This window comes from Quercus lobata, chromosome 2 (genome assembly GCF_001633185.2).
Source record: "Quercus lobata isolate SW786 chromosome 2, ValleyOak3.0 Primary Assembly, whole genome shotgun sequence".
In the NCBI taxonomy this organism is placed as follows: Eukaryota; Viridiplantae; Streptophyta; class Magnoliopsida; order Fagales; family Fagaceae; genus Quercus; species Quercus lobata.
Genome location: NC_044905.1, coordinates 25,439,088 through 25,462,800, shown reverse-complemented (window position 1 = coordinate 25,462,800; position 23,713 = coordinate 25,439,088). Strand labels below are relative to the sequence as shown.

General features: G+C 33.8%; 1 protein-coding gene and 1 long non-coding RNA gene across 9 annotated transcripts; one reads left to right on the top strand and one right to left on the bottom strand.

Moving 5' to 3' along the window:
* Window positions 1-6,118: 6,118 nt before the first annotated feature.
* LOC115975081 lies at window positions 6,119-11,574 on the bottom strand. Of its 8 annotated transcripts, XR_004088079.1 has the most exons (5): window positions 11,398-11,574; window positions 11,176-11,245; window positions 9,990-10,947; window positions 9,273-9,362; window positions 8,217-8,742 (listed from the first exon to the last, which is right to left on the bottom strand). It is a non-coding gene; the product is annotated as an uncharacterized LOC115975081 (long non-coding RNA). The 8 variants fall into 8 exon arrangements; XR_004088073.1 differs by lacking the exon at window positions 11,398-11,574 and adding an exon at window positions 6,119-6,479 and having other exon boundaries at window positions 8,292-8,742; window positions 9,990-11,391; XR_004088074.1 differs by having other exon boundaries at window positions 9,990-11,245.
* Window positions 11,575-18,986: 7,412 nt separating this feature from the next.
* On the top strand, window positions 18,987-23,214 carry LOC115975078 (alcohol dehydrogenase-like). Its single transcript, XM_031095724.1, has 10 exons — window positions 18,987-19,097; window positions 20,096-20,232; window positions 20,982-21,028; window positions 21,197-21,522; window positions 21,619-21,701; window positions 21,796-21,871; window positions 21,969-22,030; window positions 22,234-22,329; window positions 22,430-22,591; window positions 22,843-23,214. Exons 1-10 carry the CDS (start codon window positions 19,061-19,063, stop codon window positions 22,957-22,959), a joined length of 1,143 nt encoding a protein of 380 aa, XP_030951584.1. The 5' UTR covers window positions 18,987-19,060; the 3' UTR covers window positions 22,960-23,214.
* The last annotated feature ends 499 nt before the right edge of the window (window positions 23,215-23,713 follow it).

Below are 23,713 nucleotides of genomic sequence, written 5' to 3'. Positions count from 1 at the left end.
CCTTAATAGATTGAATTTATGGAACTAACCGAGATAGCTGCTGAGCGCTGCGTGATGCACGCTAGACGAATATCCGAGAGAGCAGCCGAGCAGCGATGGACTTGGATCGTGCCCTTGGATCGTGCCCTTGGGACAACATACTGTGCCGTATCGTATTAGCCCCTTTGGCACTGGGGATCTGCGGGTAGACCGGGGAATCCGTGCAATTAAAGACTGACCCAACTGTTAACGAGAAGTCCTCTTCGGATGGATTTTAATGCTCTAGTAACAGTTTTTATTTTGTGTACTTGGTTTCCCCATAGGCTTGAGTCCAAGGACCATGCAAGGCCTTGGTTCTGTCCAAAACTTGTAAGATTTCTTTTATGTACTTGGTTTCCCCATAGGCTTGAGTCCGAGGACCATGCAAGGCCTTGGTTCTGTCCAAAACTTGTAAGATTTCTTTTATGTACTTGGTTTCCCCATAGGCTTGAGTCCGAGGACCATGCAAGGCCTTGGTTCTGTCCAAAACTTGTAAGATTTCTTTTTATGTACTTGGTTTCCCCATAGGCTTGAGTCCGTGGACCATGCAAGGCCTTGGTTCTGTCCAAAACTTATAAGATTTCTTTTATGTACTTGGTTTCCCCATAGGCTTGAGTCCGAGGACCATGCAAGGCCTTGGTTCTGTCCAAAACTTATAAGATTTCTTTTATGTACTTGGTTTCCCCATAGGCTTGAGTCCGAGGACCATGCAAGGCCTTGGTTCTGTCCAAAACTTGTAAGATTTCTTTTATGTACTTGGTTTCCCCATAGGCTTGAGTCCGAGGACCATGCAAGGCCTTGGTTCTGTCCAAAATGCACTTGGTTTCCCCATAGGCTTGAGGTTCTTGTTCCAAAACTTATAAGATTTCTTTTATGTACTTGGTTTCCCCTAGGCTTGAGTCCGAGGACCATGCAAGGCCTTGGTTCTGTCCCAAACTTATAAGATTTCTTTTATGTACTTGGTTTCCCCATAGGCTTGGGTCCGAGGACCATGCAAGGCCTTGGTTCTGTCCAAAACTTGATTTCTAAGTATTTCCCTTCCGAGGACCATGCAAGCCTTGGTCTGTCCAAAACTTGATTTTTATGTACTTGGTTTCCCCATAGGCTTGAGTCCGAGGACCATGCAAAGTTCTGCCTTGGTTTCCCTGTCCAATGCAATCTGTCCTTATAAGATTTCTTTTATGTACTTTCCCCATAGGCTTGGGTCGAGGACCATGCAAGGCCTTGGTTCTGTCCAAAATTATAGATTTCTTTTATTACTTGGTTTCCCATAGGCTTGAGTCCGAGGACCATGCAAGGCCTTGGTTCTGTCCAAAACTTGTAAGATTTCTTTTATGTACTTGGTTTCCCCATAGGCTTGAGTCCGTGGACCATGCAAAGGCCTTGGTTCTGTCCAAAACTTATAAGATTTCTCTTATTTGTTTTATTTTTCAACCACCAGCCCCTTCACCAAGGCGGGAATAGTTGGCCTGAGGCCGGAAGCCCCTAGAGACGCCCGCGCCCTTAGCACTGCGAGGCGTAGCCCCTAGCAGAGGCTTACGTCGGAGCAACAACTATATGCCGCCGGAGACGGGGGAAATCCCGGAAATTTCTGCTTGCTAGAGAGTTGACTCCGCCGCCACCTGCGCCAATGCGCAAGCTTTCCCACAGACGGCGCCAATTGTAAGGACACAATTCTCTGGCGGCCCAATAAGGATGTTGGGCTCGCGTACGAAAGATCCCTCACAATATGATTTGTAGAGAGTGGGCTTGAAAAGCTAGCCGTTGGTCGAGTGGCGTTGTCCGGTCATGGCTTTAGAGGAATCTACGTAGAAAAAGGGAATTGGGTATGAACATTTAAGCCCTAAAGCGTCGTACCCCGTGGGATGGAGCTCCTCGGAGTTGATCCGAGGTCCTGTTGAGGTCTTCTCTCGGTTGCCCAACGACGGACTTTCTTCCATGAAGTCCGGTGTTCCTGAGATGTTTTCCCATGTAGTCTCTCTTTTTTCGGAGGTGGAAAAAAGGGCCTCCTTCAGATCTACTTACTTCCTTATTTTATACTAGCTTGCATTCATTGCCCTTCGTCCACGTGTAGGGTCAATCTTTACGAACATTGACATTTGTCCCATCAGTCCAATCCCGGAATTGTTGGGGATGGTTTGATAAAGCTGCAGAGTACGGCTCTGTCAGGCGTCGGGCCTTATCTAGAAGGGTAGTATGGATAACTTCCCCAAGATATTCTGGATTTCCTTACTAATTCGTCCCTATTCCAGTTTTGCCCCTTTATTCTGGTGGGATTATGGATCTGCCGAGGACTAAACTGTCCTCGGCTGCTTCCCAAAAATTGTTTTGTGCTCTGCGTTGTAGAGCTTGGGCCACAGCTCTCCTCGGATTGGGCCTTCGGACGCTCTAAGAATAAATGGGCCTGGTCCACGAATTGTTGGGCCCCACACTACCTTTAAATCAATTTATCAAAAAATTGAATTAGTAAATTAATAGGGGTATAATAGGAATATCAGTAAATTAATGACTTTTATTTTTAGAAACAGGACAATATTTTGGGACATACCAAAATAGAATAGAGGACAAACAAAGTGGGATGGAGGGAGTAATATTTTTCTAGAAAATACATTATATAAGGAAGTTCTTGAGTATTTTTAGAGTTGCTATTTGCAAATACTCAAACTTTGTTGCATCTTGTAGACTGATTGCTTGTAATCCTTAGCAAACTCTTTTAAGTGGGGGCAATTCAAGTCTTAAAGACAGCAACTATGCGTCTCAAAGCCTTTAATATTTGTTCTCCCCTTCCCTACTATCCCCAACATATTGCAATGAGAGCGACTTCAATCCAAAAAGACATTTGAAAGAGGGACTAGTAACAACCCTAAGCCATCCAACCAAGCCAAAGTTAGTGTAGTTTCCACCCAACACAACTCCAACACATGAAGAGTGTCACCAACTTAGGAATGTTCTTATCCTAAGACTTTGAAAACCTTATTAAGTAAGAATGCACCTCTCAATCCTACTTCTTTACTCAACCCAATACCCCAACATTGGAGCATAAGTGAATACTTCCACTATCATTAGAAATCTGGCCATAAGAAAAAGAATTTCTTTAGACTCCTCCATGAGATTGAGGACCTTATAGACAACAACATCATCCCTCGCCCTAATATCCTAGACAAATCCAATGTCCACCAAAACCCTTGAGTCGAATGCTATCAAGTCCCGCTTTCTTGAACACTAAAACATGAAGGAAATGAGAGAGGAGACACAATACTTCTTGAGTTTGATCTTACCAATCATGGACAGCTTCATAATGGGCCTCCAAGAAGAGATTTAGGGGGAAAATGAAGGCATGGGATAGCTATGAAGATGTTAGGGAGATGATACCTTGTAGAAAATCCAATTGAGTAGTTAATATAACACATAATGATACTATTTAACCCAAAATTTTAAGCCAATGACTTTGGGTCCATCTATGTTATATTTAGCCATTCTCTCTTAACATTATTGTTCAATGTGAGTCCTTGCCTCCTTGTGAGCTACAAATAAGTCCTACTAGCTCCCTCTTACTTATGAGATTTTTCATTCACTAGCGTGTTATCCTTGGGCTTCTCATATGCTATCCATGGAAATCACATGTTAACTCTGCACGTTCATACATAGGAACTTCGCGTTTCCATGTCCATGGAACCTGTCGCCCCATGTGGACGTAAGCACATTGCCAAAAGTAAATTATCTATGTAGATTTATCTTCTTTCTTCTTTAATTTTTGCATAAATAGTGATAAATTACTAATTGTCCTAAAAACTAAAATTGTTAGGAAATAATGAATTTAATAACTTAATCATAATTCTAACACTCCTCCTCATGTGTAGGTACAAACTCTCATTTAATAAGTGGAGCCCAACACGTGAGATTTTAAACTTTTTTTTTTTTTTTTTTTTTTGAGGAGCAAGATATTTTAAATGGGAAGTAGAGTTTTTTTTTTTTTTTGATACCAAAGAAAACATCTTCATTAACAGAACCAAAACCAGTACACAAAACAGACATCAGACCTGGACAAAGTTAGGATTTAGCTTACACCTATGAACAGGGAAACAAGTGGTGATAAAAGCTAAATCAGAAACATGGCCTACAACATATCTAGGAACAAAAAGGAAGTCTAAGTGAAGTCCTTGATTCCGAAAATGATTCAAGTCTGCAATTAAAGTCCTCTGGTGCCAACTTGGTTGTTTGTAGAGCTTGCAAACTTGTGAGAGGCCTTTACAGTTAGTCAAGACTAGTATTCTACTATAGCCCATCTCCAGAGCTTTAATAATTGATTCTCCAACAACATCCTGTATTGCAAGACAAAAGGGCTTCCTTCCACAGCGAGCACCACGATAAATTACTATTTGTCCCAAAACTTTAAGCTATTAAAAATGTTGAATTTAACCACTTAACCATAATTGAAATGAAAAGATTATTTCACATCAGAATTATTAAAGAGGGCAAAGAAATGTGGAGGACTCCACTTTAAGTTTAAGCCACCTCATTTAGATGTTGATCGCGTAGGAAGAAATTTGGAGGTGGAGTCGGAGCTAGAAAAAGGCTTTAAAGTGAAGAATTGATTCTGAAGCAAAACTAAAGAGTAAAGAGAGGCAATTGAACATTTCTATCTGGGCCTACTCATAGCTTCACTAAAAGGAAGTAACCCTTGAGAGTTGAGACCACCCCAGCACAAGTAATAATAGCCTCGATCTTGATGGGGTTAAGCCCTAAAGCTAGACCGTCACTTTCTCTAATGAGGATCTTCAATCCCAAGTCCAACCACATTGAGTCGTTGTATGTGTGTGAAGTCTTGAAATTACAATACACAATAATTCTGATCTAAATTTATATCCGTTTACGCATTGTTGGCAAATTTGGGGTATCCAAAGAAGACTCTCCGACCTTGAAAACCTATTACAATAGCTGTCCTGGGGTTGTAGGAAACAATTTGCATATAGAAGCCATGACTGAGTTCCAAATCATGGTCAATACGGCTAACTATAACATGTTATTGGGGAGAGCTTGGCTTGGTAGTCCCTTTCACTATCCAACAAAAGATCAAATTGTTGTGAAAGAATAGAGGCCTAACCATTGACAGAGAGGGGGGACTTAATTGCCCCAATATATGGAGAGATGAAAGAGGCCAACAAACTCCATTTGAACGGTTTTGAGTTTATACAAATTATCCAATACTCGGTAGAGAAGGAGAAAATTATACATGATTATTTATGTCTGTTTCTACAGCTTCACAGTTGCCCACATCATGAAGACTCTGGGATACATGCAAAGCATGGGACTAGCAAAAAGGAATTACCATGTCCATGAATTAATAAAAAAAACAAAAAACAAGCCCATGAATTCCCTAATTTCAAGGCTTAAACTGATAGGAAAGGATTAGTATATAGAGAGGGAATGGAGGAAAACCCTAGAAAGAAGTTTACCACCCTAAACGGTAATTTTCATCAAGGAGGCAAGAGTCCTTTTCAGTATTGTGAATTTCCTAAACCATGGAAGGATAGAAGGAAGGGAGATTATTGGCTTGTACTAGAGGCAATTTTTAGTGACAAGCTCAATTTAGAAGACAAAGTGTCATACGAATCAAGGACAGAAGACTAGATTCAGAACATAGAAAATAGACCCTGAAGCCCTACACCTACTCTCTCACCTAAACAAGGTAGGGATGTGTTGGCCATCACCATATCCTAGCCAAGACCTAACTACTTTGATCACACACTATATGGGCAAACTAGCACGAGTTTGGAATAAAATTGTGAATGTCAATATTAAGTCCTTTGAGTCTATCCAAGAGTATCTCATCAAGTTCGTGTATGAGAATCTTAATATGGTTTCAAATCCAATCAATGAAACTAAACTCTTAGATTCAAATAACTAATTTGAAACTTTTCTATGAGCAAATACAAGAATACAAACTTTGATTAAACCTACAGAAATGCACTTTTGGTGTCACCACTGGCAAAATACATTGTAAGTAACAAGGGCATTGAAATGGAATTGGAAAGTGAAGGCCATCAAGGAAATGCTAGTGCCCAAAAATCAAAAGAAAATAAGTAAATGCTAGTAAACATACATCATAAAAACTCAATCAATGTTCAATCAAAAAACCATTCTATCAATTTACAAAGTATAAATTGCATTGCTTGACCGCCATGTTTTGTTCAACACATGAGATGACATTTTCTATGCATCAATTATCCATTCCTATCATTAAACAATGGCGCTCCACTGAATCCAAACAATATGAAGTCTAAGATCATCTAGCCCTTCAACTTCAATTGCCTGAACTGCCACTACCTTAGTATCCAATGCCATTAACTTCTCATAAGAGAACTCGTTAGCATACTGCAAGTACAATTCATTCTTAAGTACCTTTCACCTTTTACCTGCTCCATGGTTGTCTTGGCAAGATGGAAGAGAATCTTTAGTATCTAAACAAGTAAAGAAATTATTGGTGAAATGTTGTAACAAACACACACACAAAAACACGCAGAGAGAGAGAGGGAGAGAGAGAGGAAAATCTTAAAAGGGGAAAATAATGCCAAAAGGCAATTATTACCATTTTTTCATTATCCCATACCTAATTTCTTTGTTAGGAAACTATTTATTAGAACTCAACCTAGGACGCGGGAAGCATACAGAACAAAATACACTCTAAAACACTTCCCAGCACCTATGTTCTGGAAAATGTGTAAATAAAAAAAAAAAAAAAAAAAAAGAAATGGAATCAGGAAAAATCACCCCCACAAGGGAGTCATAACATTCTTTAAAAAAAGTAATGGAATCAGGAAAAATCACCCCCACAAGGGAGTCATAACATTCTTTAGGAAAGACAAACTTAATGAAGTTCCCATAACACATTTTAGAAAGAACTAGCTAAAACCTCAAGGGTGTCATTCTAAATGCTGCTATATGTGATCATTCTTGAATTGTAGGGACTAAAAGTGGTCACTTTAACTTCAAGGACTAAAACTGCTCATGGAATAAAGTATACAGACCAACAACGTATTTACCCCAATTTTTTGAACATGAAGTTGGTGCTTATTGAAAGGAAAAAATATATCACATTGAAAGCGCACCAAACTAAAAATTTCCTATTGGAGATAAGATATATAAAGACCAAATACACTATGGATGGAAAAAAATTATATATATATATATATATATTATCTGCAAGTATAACCATTTCTAATTTTTGTTTCATAGAGTGTAAACATAGGACATGGTAACAATTTCAACTGTAGCCACATGCTGCCACTATATATTTGTTGTCTCCCTTAAAAGAATAATTTCCCCCTCAATTCTCAACACAGCTTAAAAATAACTTCATCTATAATATATTTGTTCTTCATAATTAAACAATCACTCTTCAGGGACATATACACAAAAAACCTCTGCTAGAAGATATGTCTCGAGAGTTTAATTCCACATTGCACATGGAGAAATACTGTCTATCATAGACAGAATAAGATTTGTTATTTACTCTAAAAGGAAAAATCTAAAGGGATACAGTGTGGACATTTCCAACTAAGTTTATATGTCGAAAATAGGCTGGTTCTGAAAGGTAAAAGTACAAAGCAAAAAACAGTCACCATTAAAACATTAGCCATACAAGCCAAGTAATTTGTATACAGCATGAATAAAAGAAGCCTCTTTAATGACCAATAAATTATGCATTACATATAAGTGAGTTAATTCAATCCATTTAGTAACAAAACAGAAAAACCAAATTTTCATGAGATATTTTTATTTATTAAATTAAATAACAATGATATATGTGCACCAATCAGCAAATGCTCTACCAGTAGTGAATTCTACAACACCAAAACTACAACAAATACATTTGAGAGAAAGAAAAAGACGTTCTGATTTTGTGTGATGGATGCATGTCAAAACTTGTGGAGAAGTCAAAACTATGAAGTTTGATAAAATCATCAAGACTCTGGTTACTTTCCTGTAAAAATATGGAACATACAGGTCACCAATCTCAAATACGCCGCCGCCATTCTCTCTCTCAAACTGAGGTTTCACTCTCCATTGGTTTCTTGGATGATATTAATGAACTAAATGCTTTGGTCAAATGAAAAACATTTAGAATATCACAACAAAGTAAAATTTGCAATCAAAGCTTAAACCATTGGAACTAATTCAAGACCAATAGAAAATCATTGACCAAAACAAAGGAGGGGAACTGTATTGGAAAATATCTTCATAGGGCAAGAGAAAAAAAAAAGTTTAATTACAAGGAGTATGCAGCATCAATAGAGAGATTGAAGAAGTCCAAGCGGCCCCCAACAAATAAGTTAGTGCCGCACTGGAGAAGTATGGTACCTGATACATAAGTTTCAACAACCATGGAAATAATACTCTGTAAATTGGTTTTGGTAATTTCTCTCTCCATTGGTTTCTTGGATGATATTAATGAACTAAATGCTTTGGTCAAATGAAAAACATTTAGAATATCACAACAAAGTAAAATTTGCAATCAAAGCTTAAACCATTGGAACTAATTCAAGACCAATAGAAAATCATTGACCAAAACAAAGGAGGGGAACTGTATTGGAAAATATCTTCATAGGGCAAGAGAAAAAAAAAAGTTTAATTACAAGGAGTATGCAGCATCAATAGAGAGATTGAAGAAGTCCAAGCGGCCCCCAGCAAATAAGTTAGTGCCACACTGGAGAAGTATGGTACCTGATACATAAGTTTCAACAACCATGGAAATAATACTCTGTAAATTGGTTTTGGTAATTTTGTTATTAACGTGCGTTGGGGGAGGTCGTTAGTTCATTTAACAGCAGACAAACAGAAGCATTGATTTGGCACATGTGTGAAGTTAAACGAGTAAATTGGCTAAAATAAAAGTTTAGGGGGTGCTAGGGCATTTTTTTCCTAGTTTTATATATAAAACTCATATCATAATGAAAAGCCTGTTGATGTGGTTTAAAAATTGTTTTGTTTTGTTTTTTTCCTTTAGCCCCCCTGCCCCCTCTTTTTTCTTTTGTTGGAAATTTTTTTCGAATTTGATAAAACTTCAAACAAAACATGAGCATTTAAGATTTGATCTGTCAAAGAGTAGGCCATTATGATATAACTAAGATTCCAGAGTCTTGGACTTTATCAATTCATATATTAGAAACCAATCAAACCATTATATATATAGATAAAGATCCCTGGAAAATTCACAGTTCATATTATAGGATGAACAGTAAAAAAGATATTACCTTTCAAAGAGAAGCCCTTCTTCTCAAACCTGCAGCTAATCTCACCGACTTGAAACATAGATAATTGCCTTAGAAAACTGAACTTCGTCTCTGAAACAAAAAATTGCACACTATAAAATGAAATATACACAATGAAATAACAAGTTACTATCTCAGTTTCCAAAAGGAGGAAAAAAAAAAAAAAAATTGGAGTCTACCAAAACTAGTTAATTTACACATCAAGCTGTAAACTTTTTCATTTAGTGACAAAACAGAAAAACCAAATTATCATGACTTTTTATTAAAAAAAATTGAATTGCATAACAATGATACATGTCCTTCAATTAGCATATCCTCTACCAGTTGTGAATTCTACAAGGGTGAAACTACAACAATTACATTCAAGAGAAGAAAAAATGTTCTGATTTTGTTTGATGGATGGATGTGATGCTTACCAATCAATATATATATGGAGATCATTTTATAAAACTCATAAAATTATGCCATCTAAATATTCATTTCGTTAATCATAATGACAAGCCTGTCCATGTGGTTTAAAAATTGGTTTAATCATAATAAAAAGCTTGGGAGTGAGAAGCAACCATAAAACTTCTTCATTGTAGGACACAAAGTTAATCCAATATTTGGCATCATTAAGATATACGAAGAGACAATAACTGTGCAACAAACATAGAAATGTTAAAAAAATGTCAATGTACATAATTCATAGGACCCTACCGCAACATCGAATGAATATGTCACCTAGCAGCCTTCTTCCCACCAGAACAGAAACCAAAGTACTACATGCAAAACCTCCTTAAATCCGTCTGCAGATCTGCCATGGGCTTATACCCAATCTCCCTTTGAGCCAAGCTGATATTTGCACTCGTAAACTACATGTCATATACAGCCAACCCAATACCAAAAGCTTCTTTCACAACAAATTCTTGCAGCATGGTCTTAGCGATTTATTTTTATTATTATTATTTTTTTATGAGGAATTCCCTCAAGCTATGGGACAATGGCACTACCCCTGAGGAGCAAAACCTGAATGCCTACATACCCCCACTGAATAGGCATTGGATAAATTGCGAAATGCCTCAGCTAGGAGTTGAATCAAAGACTTTTGGGCTTACAATTAGTCTAGGCACTCTCTCTTACCACTGGGACAACCTAGGTGGGGGCGTATTATTATTGGTAAATTACACTCACCCAGTGGTCTTGAACTCAAAACCTCACCCTCCACCTAGCACTTGCAAGGGAAGAAGGTTCCAATCGAGCTAGAGCTCATTAGAGGCATGGTCTCATAGATTAGAAATCAAATATATAGAGACTTGCAAAAAATTCATCAAAAAAATTCTATCTATTTAAGGTGAAACAAGAAAAACAATAATATGAAATTGAAAATGTATAGTGACTAAAAATTTTGTGTTTGCTCCAAGTTCTTTTGGTGGGATGAGGGGGAAAATAGATTTCACCTAGAAATGTAAAAAAGAAGCACAAGTTATGACACAGTTAGCATAAATACATAAATTTTGTGTTTGCTCCAAGTTCTTTTGGTGGGATGAGGGGGAAAATAGATTTCACCTAGAAATGTAAAAAAGAAGCACAAGTTATGACACAGTTAGCATAAATACATAAATTTTGTGTTTGCTCCAAGTTCTTTTGGTGGGATGAGGGGGAAAATAGATTTCACCTAGCAATGTAAAAAAGAAGCACAAGTTATGACACAATTAGCATAAATACATGGAAATCTTATACTTTGTTATTTGATTTCCAAAACACATTATCAAATACTGACCAGTTGAAATATTTAGGAATCAAGAAAAAACTCATCAACTTAACAAAAAAAACAAGAGTAATATAGGCCTATAGCAAGTATTATAAAATGATGATTGTCAAGTCTAGCAATGTCTTTACTAACCAATTTGGGATTCAAAGACATAATTAGCATATGCCAGCTTTGCCTCTACTTGATCACAACAGCAATAATCCTAAGAAACCAAAACACTTTCAAACAAATAGAGGAATCCATATCATATGAATGCTATCAAACAAACAGATGGATCGATCAAAGAACAATTCAATATAAAACTTAAGCGAACATGAGCATGCTTTGGATTTTTGAGTTTTGAGAGAGAAGAACCTTCCGTTGATTCGGTGAAGTTTTCGACCACGGAGGAATAGACACTAAACCCACTGGATGACCAATTTTACCCCCGTTTGGTTACAGGTTTGGCCTATTCATGCTTTAGATTTGTAATATGCCGACTAGATTTATTGGTTGTACTTTTTTATTACACTTTTATTGGATGAGGTGCATGCTTGAATGACAAGAAGTAGACACTTGTAATTTTATAAAGAAGAGGATAACTACAGTATGTCACCCGTGAGGTTGTGAGAGGAGGTATCTTAATTTTGTATTAAACGCTCACTATGACACTCCCCTAGGCCCTAGGTATATCACCTTTACAGATTAAACTATGTAAAAATTTTCATCATATTAGTTGACTTTCCCTTTTTCCTTGTTATTTTTTAAAACATATGTAGAGAATGACCGCAAAACCATTAGCGTAATATTTTTATAAGTGGTTTCCGAACGTATACATACTATGTTAAAACCCTTTACAAGGGGACTATACCGGGTGTTATTTTCTGACAAAGCAAACTATATACATTATTATTCATAGTCATCTATATATATAATATAAAATCGAAGTCTTTGCCTTTTTGTTAACCTTTTAAAATTTTGACACATTACCTTTGCAACCCTCACAAATTTACACATTACTAGTCACTAACCTATGCTATGTATAGGATCTTATATGACTTCAATTTGTGTTATAATTTGATGAAGAAGAAATTACCTGAACGTGCAATGACTTATAAAAAATTTGTTAGACAATTTCAGATACTGCAAAAAAATAACTCAAAAATTCAGATATTAAAACTTCTGAAAGACAAAAAAATATTAAAGAATCAGATGATTCATTGTTTAGAAATTATTGAAACAAAACAAAATATTTATATGACTAAACAATAGAGAAATATAAGAGAAAAATGGGTTACATTCAAAAGAATAATTCATGGTTATAACTATTGAAAGGAATCAAAAGATTCAGAGTCTACAAATTATTGATAATATGTGTGTGCGTGTGTGTGACTACACAAATTTAGATGTTAAAACTTCCAAAATGCCAAAAAAGATATATAATTAAAAAATAAGTTATTGAAACAATTCAAAAAATATATGATTATTCAAAAGAAAAATATAAGAATAAGAAAAAAATACACGAACCCATAAAGTAATAAGTTTTAAATTTTAATGGGTTTAAACTTTAAACAAACCTTATTAGCATGTGGCCCACGCTAAAATATGTTGAGTAGAAGCCTATGTTGAAATAATGAAAATCATACTCCTTTTAATATATCGTAAATAAGTTAAAAAAGTATACAAACCCATAAAGTAATAAGTTTTAAATTTTAATGGGTTTAAACTTTAAACAAACCTTATTAGCATGTGGCCCACGCTAAAAAATGTTGAGCAGGAGCCTATGTTGAAATAATGAAAATCATACTTCTTTTAATATATCGTAAATAAGCTTTCTGTCCAAGAAATTAACATACTTTCATATTGTGAGGTGAAGCAAATACATATGCAACAGTAGAAACCTTAAATTTCAGTTATTGCAAGCTTTTTTATCTTGTAAATGGCTAAAGAGAGTTTGGTGGTTCATGTAGGAAAATTAATTTTTAAAAAATACATGAAAAATCATAAAATAATTTTTTTTAAAAATTAGAAGAGAAGAAAATAAAAAAAGAAGAGCTCATACCTCTACTCAGTTAAAAAAAATATATTGGGGTTTACGTTGCTTTTATAGTGTTTATGATTAACCTTGCAAATTTGAAGATAAATTATCAATGTTTGAGTTTGACTGTTTGAGCTTAAGTCGGACTTGTTAGAGAGTTAGAGTTTCACTCCTTATTAAGTTTGGATTAAACAAAAATAATTTCGTATTAAAAAAATGATAATAATGAGTTTGAGTTTAAGTTGGACTTGTTAGAGAGATAGTTCCACTCTTTGTTAAATTTGGACTAAATAAAAATAATTTTATTTGAAAAAAATGATAATGATGTGGGAAGCTCTGAAGATGTCAATAAAAAATCAAAGGTTTTATGTATATACACACTAGGTTTTTTTTTTTTTTTTTTTGAGAATCTTATATTAGTCCTATTTTAATATGCATCACACAGTTTTATTTTTATTTTATAAATTTTTTATTTATAAATAGATATATTTTAAAGTAGTATTTATAATTTAAAATAAGAATTTTTATTATCTTTATTTATTTCAGAAGAAAAACCAAAACAACAAAAAGCAAGTGGTAGACAACGTGTTTGTATACGTGTTTATATACAAACTTTTATTAGATGCTATTAGAGAGGAGGAAGGTCAATACGTAAATATACATGTTTATATACAAACATTTTCTAATTGATTATAATGTGTTAAAGATCAGAAATGAAAAACAGAGTATCACAATCAAGCAAAATATCAAAGAAACTTATGAGAATCTTCAACAATGAAGAGAGAAAAATTTTCTGAATGAGAGAGAGATTTTATTGCTCTGAATTGTGATTACAAAGAATGAATTGAATTACAAAGTATACCTTTACATTTATACAACAAATCTCTACTGTACCAGAAAAATAAAAGAGCGGGAAACTAACAACCCCTCTAACCACCTGTAACGACTTCCCAAATTCCACTCCTCCAATAACCTTAAGCCATCTGTCCACTAACAGCTCCACAGATACCCCATGTGCATCTCTCGTGCTTAACTTATTCCTTTTAATGCTACAAGTAGCTTTCTCAGTAATATACTAATGCTACTGTTACTACTGTCGTTTAATCCCCTTTTCTTCTTTTGTTCTTTAGTTCTTCTTGCATGAGTCTGTCTTCTTTTATTCATCACTGCTTCAGGTTTACTCCTTTGTTTGATCTTCTTAACATAATGCAATTTACTCGTTAAATTCATGGTGGATCCACCATGATTGTGAAAGAATTGAGCATCATTTCACTATAATTCAGAAGTACCTAAGGTATACTCTACTCATTAAATTCATGGTGGATCTATCGTAATTGTAAAATAATTGAGCACAATTTCATTATAATTTAGGAGTACTTAAAGAATTTTTCGAGTAATAGTAATCTAAAATTGCCATGTGTATCAATAAATTAAGACCCATGAAGTGTTGTTTTGATCATTATGACTTCAAGATTTATTTCATGAAATGCAATTAGAAATCAAATTATCAAAATTACAGTATACCCATGTGATGTGATAATGATATGCATATGAGATACAAATGATGTTAAATGAGTTGCAAAGTGGGGTGTCTACATCGTCTTAATTTCCTTTCAAAATAGAAGTTCGATTTATTATATCCGACCCCTTAAATCTAGGGTTTGACATGAAGTAGCCATTTATTTTATTAAATTGAAAAAAAAAAAGCCTTATTTTATTGATCGAGTATAAATTTACATATAATAGAACATTGAAAAAAAATTACATGATTTTTTTTTAGTTTCTAGATATAATCTAAGAAATTATATGGCTTTGATTTTCTAGTTACATTCCAAAGAGGGAAAATTTTCTCAATAAGGCCTAGTCTAGGACCATTGATCTAAGAACCATTAATCATCCTGCTTGATGAATTGGTCTTCTAGAATGTAGTAGCCATGATAATGTCACTCAATCAATGTATCCAAACATGTCATAAGTAGAAAAATAGCATGCTCTTATTAAGAAAATAAATTGAAAAAATTATGATTTGAAAAAAAGAGTCTTTAACATGTTAATTGTCATATTGAAACCCAAATTTCATAGCTAGCATGTTCATCAAGTGCTTCCATATCATAAAACACAAACATGTTCTCATGCATTAACAATCAATGATAAGGATCTACACTACTTTGGTTCTAGGTTTATACTTTCATGTAGGTTTGGTTTCTAGAACAGGTTCAAACGTTTTTCAAGATGAGGTTCACTAGCAACATCTCCTAACTTCAAGGTTATTTGGAAGGTTGGGAATTTGTGAAATACGTCTTTTCTTCAAGCTTTAGAAAGTTGGGCAGTACCTCCTTACTCCAATGTTTCTTTTGAAACTTGCTTTAAATATTCTAAGATTTCAGCAAAGAACAGTAGATACTGGATGTCTTGATTGTGAGAAGTGACTGGTGCTTTGTTTTGAGTTTAATTTATGCTAAGGAGGTCATAAATTTGAGCATTTTGAAGGGGGTAGAGTGTCATAATTGACAGAAATGATCAACAATAACTTAAAAGACACTTTTCACCAAAAAAAAAAAAAAAAAAATCTCTCTCAAAGAGGAATTTTTCCTTTGAAATTGTGAATCTATCCTTTAAGTATAGAGATGGAAGTCTTGGTTGATGTGCATGGAATGGATTACAAACTCTCCAATGCTAGGATTTTGGGATTTTTATCTCATATAATTGTTGGATTAAGTTTAAAAAAAATAAAATTGAAAGATCAAGCTAAAATTTCGTAGTCTAGGCTATAGGGGTTTTTTTTCCTCTTCTAGGTGCCGATCGATGAGCACTTTTTTTAGAAGGGATTTTGACTTAGAAGCCTTTGTTTGATCCAATATTTGATTTCTTTGCAATTTTCAATGTTTTTCTAATGATCCTTTGAAGAAATCTGAGTTTGAAGCTATTTTTATTTATTTTACTTAATCAATTTTAGAGTCTGATATTATTAGGTTCATTTATTAATTTTAACCAATTATAATTAATCATCAAAATCCCACATAATCAACTTTAATCATAGGAGTGCATTTGGATATAACTTTTAATCCAACTAGTGATTAACTAGTGCATCACATGGAAAAATTTATATTAAAATTTTAAAAATATACATTCAAATATAAAATGAAATTATTTTCATAATTGTATACTAAGTCACATGGATTGCATTTTTCTCATATATTTCAAAAGTAAATAAAAGAATTACAATACTTAGAAGAGGAAAATTTTCAGCAATGGAATACAATACTAAGTCATTTGCAGCATATACTGGAACTTTTTTCATTGAACTAATAAGCTAGTGCTAAATTTGTCTACAAGAAATTAAATTGCAATCATGTTAACAGTGATCAATTAGCATAAACAAATACATATATTCACCAGAGTCAAAGTCAACTTTACCTTCATTTTACACTTTTTAAAAGCTAAATGTTTCCCATCAAATCCAATTGCCTATCTAATCTTTTAACCCCTGTCTCACTCTTGTGTGCAGTCCAGACATCTCATTGTTCATTGACAATGGCTCCATCTTGGGTTCCAACTTTCTCTACATGTTTATTGTTATCTGCAATACCGAATGAGGTAATTTTGTCTGCATTCCCGAAGTTCCTAATATAAGGGGAATTGACAAACCTAAGAAAGGCAAACAGTTTCTTTATTACGTCAAAAAGCCATAACAGTAAGCAAGTAACACCAAAATTGAGCTAAAGAAAATTAGAATATTGCACAAATTAAAAAATAGTAGATCAATTAATCAAAACCCTCAAAAAAAAAAAAATTGAACAGTGCTTTAAATTTAAGGGGAGATAAAAAGTCAAGGAAGATGAAGAGGTTATAGAGACAAAACACCAAAACTGCTCAGATCTCCAAATTTTCATTAGTTGCAAATTTGCAATTCTCTCATTCTTAAACGTTCCGCTAACTCGTTGTCAATTTTCAAAAAAAAAAAAAAAAAAAATTATTATTATTATAACGGTTGGCTTTCCCCCTCTCTCTTTTGCGAGATATAAATTGGACTATGTAAATGAATGGTGAACAAATTATCACGTTATTTGTCAGTTGTTTATTTATTACTTTTATGGCCAAAAATGTTAATGGGTAGAAGGAATATAGGAGTTTTATCATGTGTCATTTTCTTTTGCTTGAATAAAAGGACATGTGTTAATATTGTATGATTTAAAAAAAAAAAAAAAAAAATCAAGGTGTAACTACTATTTTTATTTATTTTGAAATAGTGCAGTTTCTAAACATTAAGTGACAAACTAATTTTCTTTTTAAAAAAAATACAAAAAACAAAAAAGTGACAAACCAATTAAGGTAAAAAATGAAAATTTTTTTGAAGTAATTTTAGGAGACTGATTTAATTTTTAATTAAATATAAATATTTAAGCAAGAAACTTTACAAATTTTTTTTTGAAGTGAAAACTTTACAAATTTCAAATATATGTAATAGTGATTTATTTAGGGGTATTTTAAGGAGATTGATTATGACGTGGCAATTATTTATGACATGTACAAATCATAATCCGCTAGTTGCTATATGACAATGTTTTTTATTTTTTTATTTTTTATGATAAGACTGAAAACTTTATTAATTCAATGGATTAGTATTTACATCATGGATAAGAGCATGTTCTAAAAAACAAGGAAACTCTCCATTACTTTAAAAGATAACACATATCTTGTTGTTATAGGTTTTGACAAAAGGATATAAGGTTTTGACAAAAGGATATATGTCATTGTTTTGTGTATCCACTAGTTTGTGCTATCCAACTTTTATAATATATACATTATAGATAGATAGACATTTTAGAGAGAGAATTTAATTTAATCACATAATATATCACAGTAACCGTGAAGACTTCTAGATTTGACTTCAATTAAGAATTGGAAAACAAAGCAGTCAAAATTGCGATTTTGCCATTATATCATGAAATGAAATGAAATGATGGTTTTACTTTTACCCTTGGAATGAGGTTAAGCAAAAGTTGCAATAGTTAACGCAAGTCGGTAGGGTTCCCAACGATATTTACTTTGCAGTAGTGGTCTTACTTTTACTTTACTTTTACACTATATTTTCTTACATAGGGTTTAAGAATAGTAGGGGAGTGATTGCATTTGTGGTTGAGAATGGTGGGTGGAGATTTTTTGTTTCTAGCTTTGGAGGGAAAATATATTATATATTATATTTTATGAAATATTCATTTTTAGGGTATTTAATTATTTTAAAATAGGGTATTTAATTGACATGATCGAGCTCGAGTGTGTTTCTAAAAAAAAAAAAAAAAATTGACATGAGCATGATTTGATTTGACCAATTAATATATGTGACAAGTTTCAGTGCTATATGATGACCAACTCAACAATGGTTATAATATTTTCACAACAAATTTTAAATGATAAGTTTATTACAGATTATTATTGATAAGGTAAAAAAATAATTTTAATAATAAATTTTAATTAAAATTAGTAACAATTAACTATTTATAATTTATTATAATTTATTATGATAGTATTATAAAAATATTATCCACATATCCGTTCTCATTTTAAAATAGATTAAATTTGTAAGAAAAAAGAATGGGTAAAAAAGATAATATCTTGCGTGGGTGGATGTCAAACATTTATCTGTACTTGTCAACAAACAGGAACTGGTTTACTATTGGCCACAGTTAACGGAAAATTTTCAAAACTGTGCTTATGACTAATGAATAATGGATAATGAGTATTATTGAGAGAACCCGAGGGCGCCTTTGAAAACCATTAATGGTATTGCGTGTTTGCCACCTGTTTGGCTTGATCACCAAGCTGGAATTATTGACATTATCACATAACCCAAATGGGGGTATATTTGTACTTCTGTCCATTTATTCTCTTAAACCAACAGTGTATATATACCATATAGTACCACCACTGACAGAGCACTCACAATCAAAACAAAAGTGATCTCTAATTTCACAAAGAAAAATCATCCAAGTTTAAGCCATGTCAAGCACAGCAGGTCAGGTCATTAAGTGCAAAGGTGAGCCAGCCACCACACTCTTCCACTTTTTCTCAATATGACCATTTTTTTGGGTTTGTTTTTGGGTTCTTCTCTGTTTCTGATGTGGGGTTGGCTTTTTATATATACTTCGGTCTGAGGGTTTCAGTGATCAGCAGTCAGTGTCTTTCACATCTTCCGTTTTTGGCGAATTTGGGTTTCTTACTATTGTGTGTTTTTTTTTGTTGTTGTTTTTTTCGTTTTAATTGATATGATGTAGTTGTTTTCGTGGGAATATATGTATAAATTGATCACCATTTTTTTAGAGGCATGCATTTCTTCAAAGCATCGCCTTTTTTTTTTTTTTTTTTTTTTACCCCTTAACTTAATTTAATTTAATTTAATTTTTTCTGTTGAATCATGGGCCGTGATCAGCTTTTGTTATTGTTGAAAGATATATTATTATAAAATGAATTTATTTATTATTTATTATTATTTTCAACTCTGATTAAAACTTTACTAAAACTTTTAGAAATAGTCAACATCCATAGGTTGACTTGACTCTTGCATCATGCTTGATATTTTGATTTTTTTTTTTTTTTAATTTTAAAAAATAAATAAACCTCTCGGTTATTATTAGCGTTTGTTATTTTTTGAAAGATATTATAATAAAAGAATATATTTTAATTTTTTTTTTCCACCATCCGTGATTAAGTAGATATTATAATGAAAGATATTATGATCAGCTTGTATTGCTCAAAGAGGACAAAAATAATATCTCATAAGAATATCCCTTATCTTTAAAAATCATAGGTCGGTGACTCTTGCTAGTAAATCTTAGTTATTAATATTATTGAAATATGGTGATTTGGTGCTTTTTATTCTCACATTAATTCATGGTTAGTAAAACTAATTAAAATTATGGTGGAATTTAGCATATGGTACGTCGAGTAGCTAATAATTAATTTTCTCATTCTTGAAATTTTGATAAGTTGTATTAGAAGAAATAGACTAAATTGGGTACGTATTTTTAATGTAAGCCGCGGTGGCATGGGAGGCTGGAAAGCCATTAGTGATTGAAGAAGTGGAGGTAGCACCACCTCAGGCAAATGAAGTCCGCATGAGAATTCTCTTCACCGCTCTTTGCCACACTGATGTTTACTTCTGGGAAGCCAAGGTAATGGATTTCAGATCATACTTTTTTTTTTATAGATTAACAATTCCCTATAAAACCCCATGTTGCCTCATCATATTCTTCTTAAATAGGATATAGTAGATAACATTCATTATAAATGCCTATATATAAAATGAGTATTTACCAAGTAAGTTAATATTAATGGCAATACATTAAATAAATTAACCCATGTTGCCACATCAGATATTTCTTAAATAGGATAGTAGGTACATTCACTCATTATAATTGCCTATTAACTACCATAAATAAAAGTTATCATGCTTTTGAGCGGAGTTGTAACGTGTCTTTGTGTTAGAACTCTCGGAGTTGTAGCGTGCCTTTGTGCTAGAACTCCCTTCCCTCTCCCCCTTTCCTCTATGTGTGTGTTTGTTTCTCAAAAAAAAAAAAAAAAACTACCATAAACATCAAATGTCAAATTCCAAGCTAATATTAATGGAAATACATTAAATAAATGATCATTTGCAATAATTTCTTCATTAATTTGTTGATTTTATTTTTTATTTTTTGGCTCCTTTAAATCTGAAATTTCATTTGGTTTATTAAAGTGGGAAAATAATGCTTGAAGTTACCCATACTGTTTCAATGTAATTTATAAATTGGATTTGATGAATCTATTTACAAATGGATTAGGAAACTTTCAATGTGCTCGAATTGGACTGGGTGTGGTTGAGGACTTGAGGTTGTTGTATTCATTTTGTAGTTGAAACTGAAATGTTCCTTTCTAATTGCAGGGGCAGACACCGCTTTTTCCTCGCATATTTGGTCATGAAGCTGGGGGGTATGTATAGTATAGTGCTTTCTTAGTTAAGTTAATTTCCAATATTTAACTGAATTAGTTTCTAATTCCTCTCTCTCTGCAGACTACAACTGAAAATCCTAATGATTTTAGTAAATAGATTTATAGTTGTGTGAACAAGTACTAATTGATTCTGTTCGTGTTGCTCAGAATTGTGGAGAGTGTAGGTGAGGGTGTGACTGAGCTCAAACCAGGAGACCATGTTCTCCCGTGCTTCACTGGAGAATGCGGGGATTGCCACCACTGTAAGTCAGAGGAGAGCAATATGTGTGACCTCCTTCGGATCAATACTGAGAGGGGTGTTATGCTCAATGATGGAAAGACAAGATTCTCCAAAAATGGACAGCCCATTTACCACTTTGTTGGCACCTCCACATTTAGCGAATACACTGTTGTTCATGTTGGCTGCGTTGCCAAGATCAACCCTGCAGCTCCACTTGACAAAGTTTGTGTACTTAGTTGTGGAATATCCACAGGTAGGAGTTCTGCGTTTGAAGATCAATAATGATATAAGTGATAATATTCTTGATGATTTTCATTTTCCATTGATCTATTTATTTGTATGCTTGAAGGTATGGGTGCCACTTTGAATGTTGCAAAACCCAAAAAGGGTCAATCTGTAGCCGTATTTGGATTGGGTGCTGTTGGCCTTGCTGTGAGTTTTCTTTGTTGCTATGTTCTATAGTTTTTGGCAACTGCAAAACAATTAGAATGATTTTCTGTATCTCTAATCCTGTGTGGATAATTAGGCTTGTGAAGGCGCAAGGATGGCTGGGGCTTCAAGAATCATTGGTATTGATCTGCACTCTGGTCGTTTCGAAGAAGGTGAATCATTAATTGTATATATGCATGTATGTTCCTAATCTTATTATGTTCATATTTACATGTGGCTGATGGTTTTGATGCTTAATCTCTTTGGCAGCCAAAAAGTTTGGTGTTACTGAGTTTGTGAATCCAAAAGATCATGACAAGCCTGTTCAAGAGGTTAGATTGGACGCCATGACTTGCTATTTTGTGATTAATTAGTTGACATGACAAGCGTGGATTTTGGGTTTTTTTCTCCTAATTAAGTTCTTTTCTTATCTTGTACATATTTTCTGTTGCTGAAATTAGTAGTCAAAAAACCTGTTTTGGTGTACAAACTTTTTGCACTTCTCACACTGTCGAGGTTATGCTCTCAATTATAGGTGATTGCTGAGATGACTGATGGAGGAGTGGATCGGGCTCTTGAATGTACTGGAAGTATCCAGGCCATGATCTCAGCATTTGAATGCGTTCATGATGTAATCATTTGATGAATTTATACCCAAGTTATCTTATTATAGAAGTGCTTCCAATTATTGCATTATGTTTCCTTGGAGACTAAAATTTTCTTTTTCTCAGGGTTGGGGTGTTGCAGTACTTGTTGGGGTACCAAATAAAGATGATTCATTCCAGACTCATCCTGTGAATTTTTTGAATGAGAGGACTCTTAAGGGTACCTTTTTTGGCAATTACAAGCCCCGCACTGATATTCCTTCTGTGGTGGAAAAGTACATGAACAAGGTAAGCTCATGTTTCTGTTCTTGAACCACTGCATTGTTCTCCTTCATATACGTGTCTTTTATGAGCAACTGAAAATGGAGTAGGCAGAGTGCAACTTTCTTAGATTATTATGAAATAAACATACTTTGATTAAGCGCTATTGTGTAAAAATATGCGTAGTGGTTTCAGGATGTGATTGTTACTTTTACATAACAAGCAAGGCCTAATTCTGTGTTTTACTTGGTCAATGACACCGTCAATTGATTTTGCAGGAGTTGGAATTGGAGAAATTTATTACTCATTCAGTCCCTTTCTCAGAGATCAACAAAGCATTTGACTACATGCTGAAAGGGCAGTCTATCCGATGCATTATCCGCATGGGTGCTTAAAACATTACTGATCAAGATGGTGTGTATCATTGAAGCCCAGAGATCTTGCTAGCAATTTTGAATAAGAGTTTATGAACTTAATATGTAGAGAGAAGCAGTTTATGTTACTTTTTTTTTTTTTTTGAGTGAACAGTTTATGTTACTTGTTTGTGTTATCTTAACAATAAATAAAATTTTTATTTGTGTTCTCCTTTTGACTAATCTGTAATATCATTATTGGATGGATATCTTTATATTGTTGTCATTATGAAATTTGTTTCCGCATGTGTATCCACAGGGTTTAAATCTTGGATGAAAAACTTGGGTTTAAATCCGGTCTATAAGAGCAATAATTATGATGCCAATGTCATGCCATGGGGTCAAATTTTTTTTTTTTATACTTTATTTTTAAATTTATATATTTATAAAAAAGCATTACCTACAATGTTGAATATGTGTGTATGTGTGCATATATATATATATATGTGTGTGTGTGTGTGTGTGTTTGTGGGGCGATTGGGACACTCTTGACTCCCAATCTATAAGTTGTTGCAATGGCAACGGTTCTATCTATTAATGGTCGGGGGAAGTAACTGAACCTGCAGGGTGTTACAGAAATATTAATGAATTCATTCTCAAACTCATTAAAATCATCAATCTTGGCCAATAGAAAGCTCAAAACTGGCGGGAGTAAATTTTTGGAAAGAAATGCTCTTCAAATTTCCTCACATAAACTCTGGCTGAGGAAACCCTTCCTAAAAGATCAGAGTTCGTG

What these genes read in the sequence shown, in the direction of transcription:
- LOC115975078 (XM_031095724.1), top strand. Translation starts at nt 19,061, where the DNA reads ATGTCAAGCACAGCAGGTCAGGTCATTAAGTGCAAAG. An exon ending in TTTGGTCATGAAGCTGGGGG is followed by an intron (nt 21,029 to 21,196) that starts GTATGTATAGTA and finishes CGTGTTGCTCAG; the next exon opens with AATTGTGGAGAGTGTAGGTG. An exon ending in TAGTTGTGGAATATCCACAG is followed by an intron (nt 21,523 to 21,618) that starts GTAGGAGTTCTG and finishes GTATGCTTGAAG; the next exon opens with GTATGGGTGCCACTTTGAAT.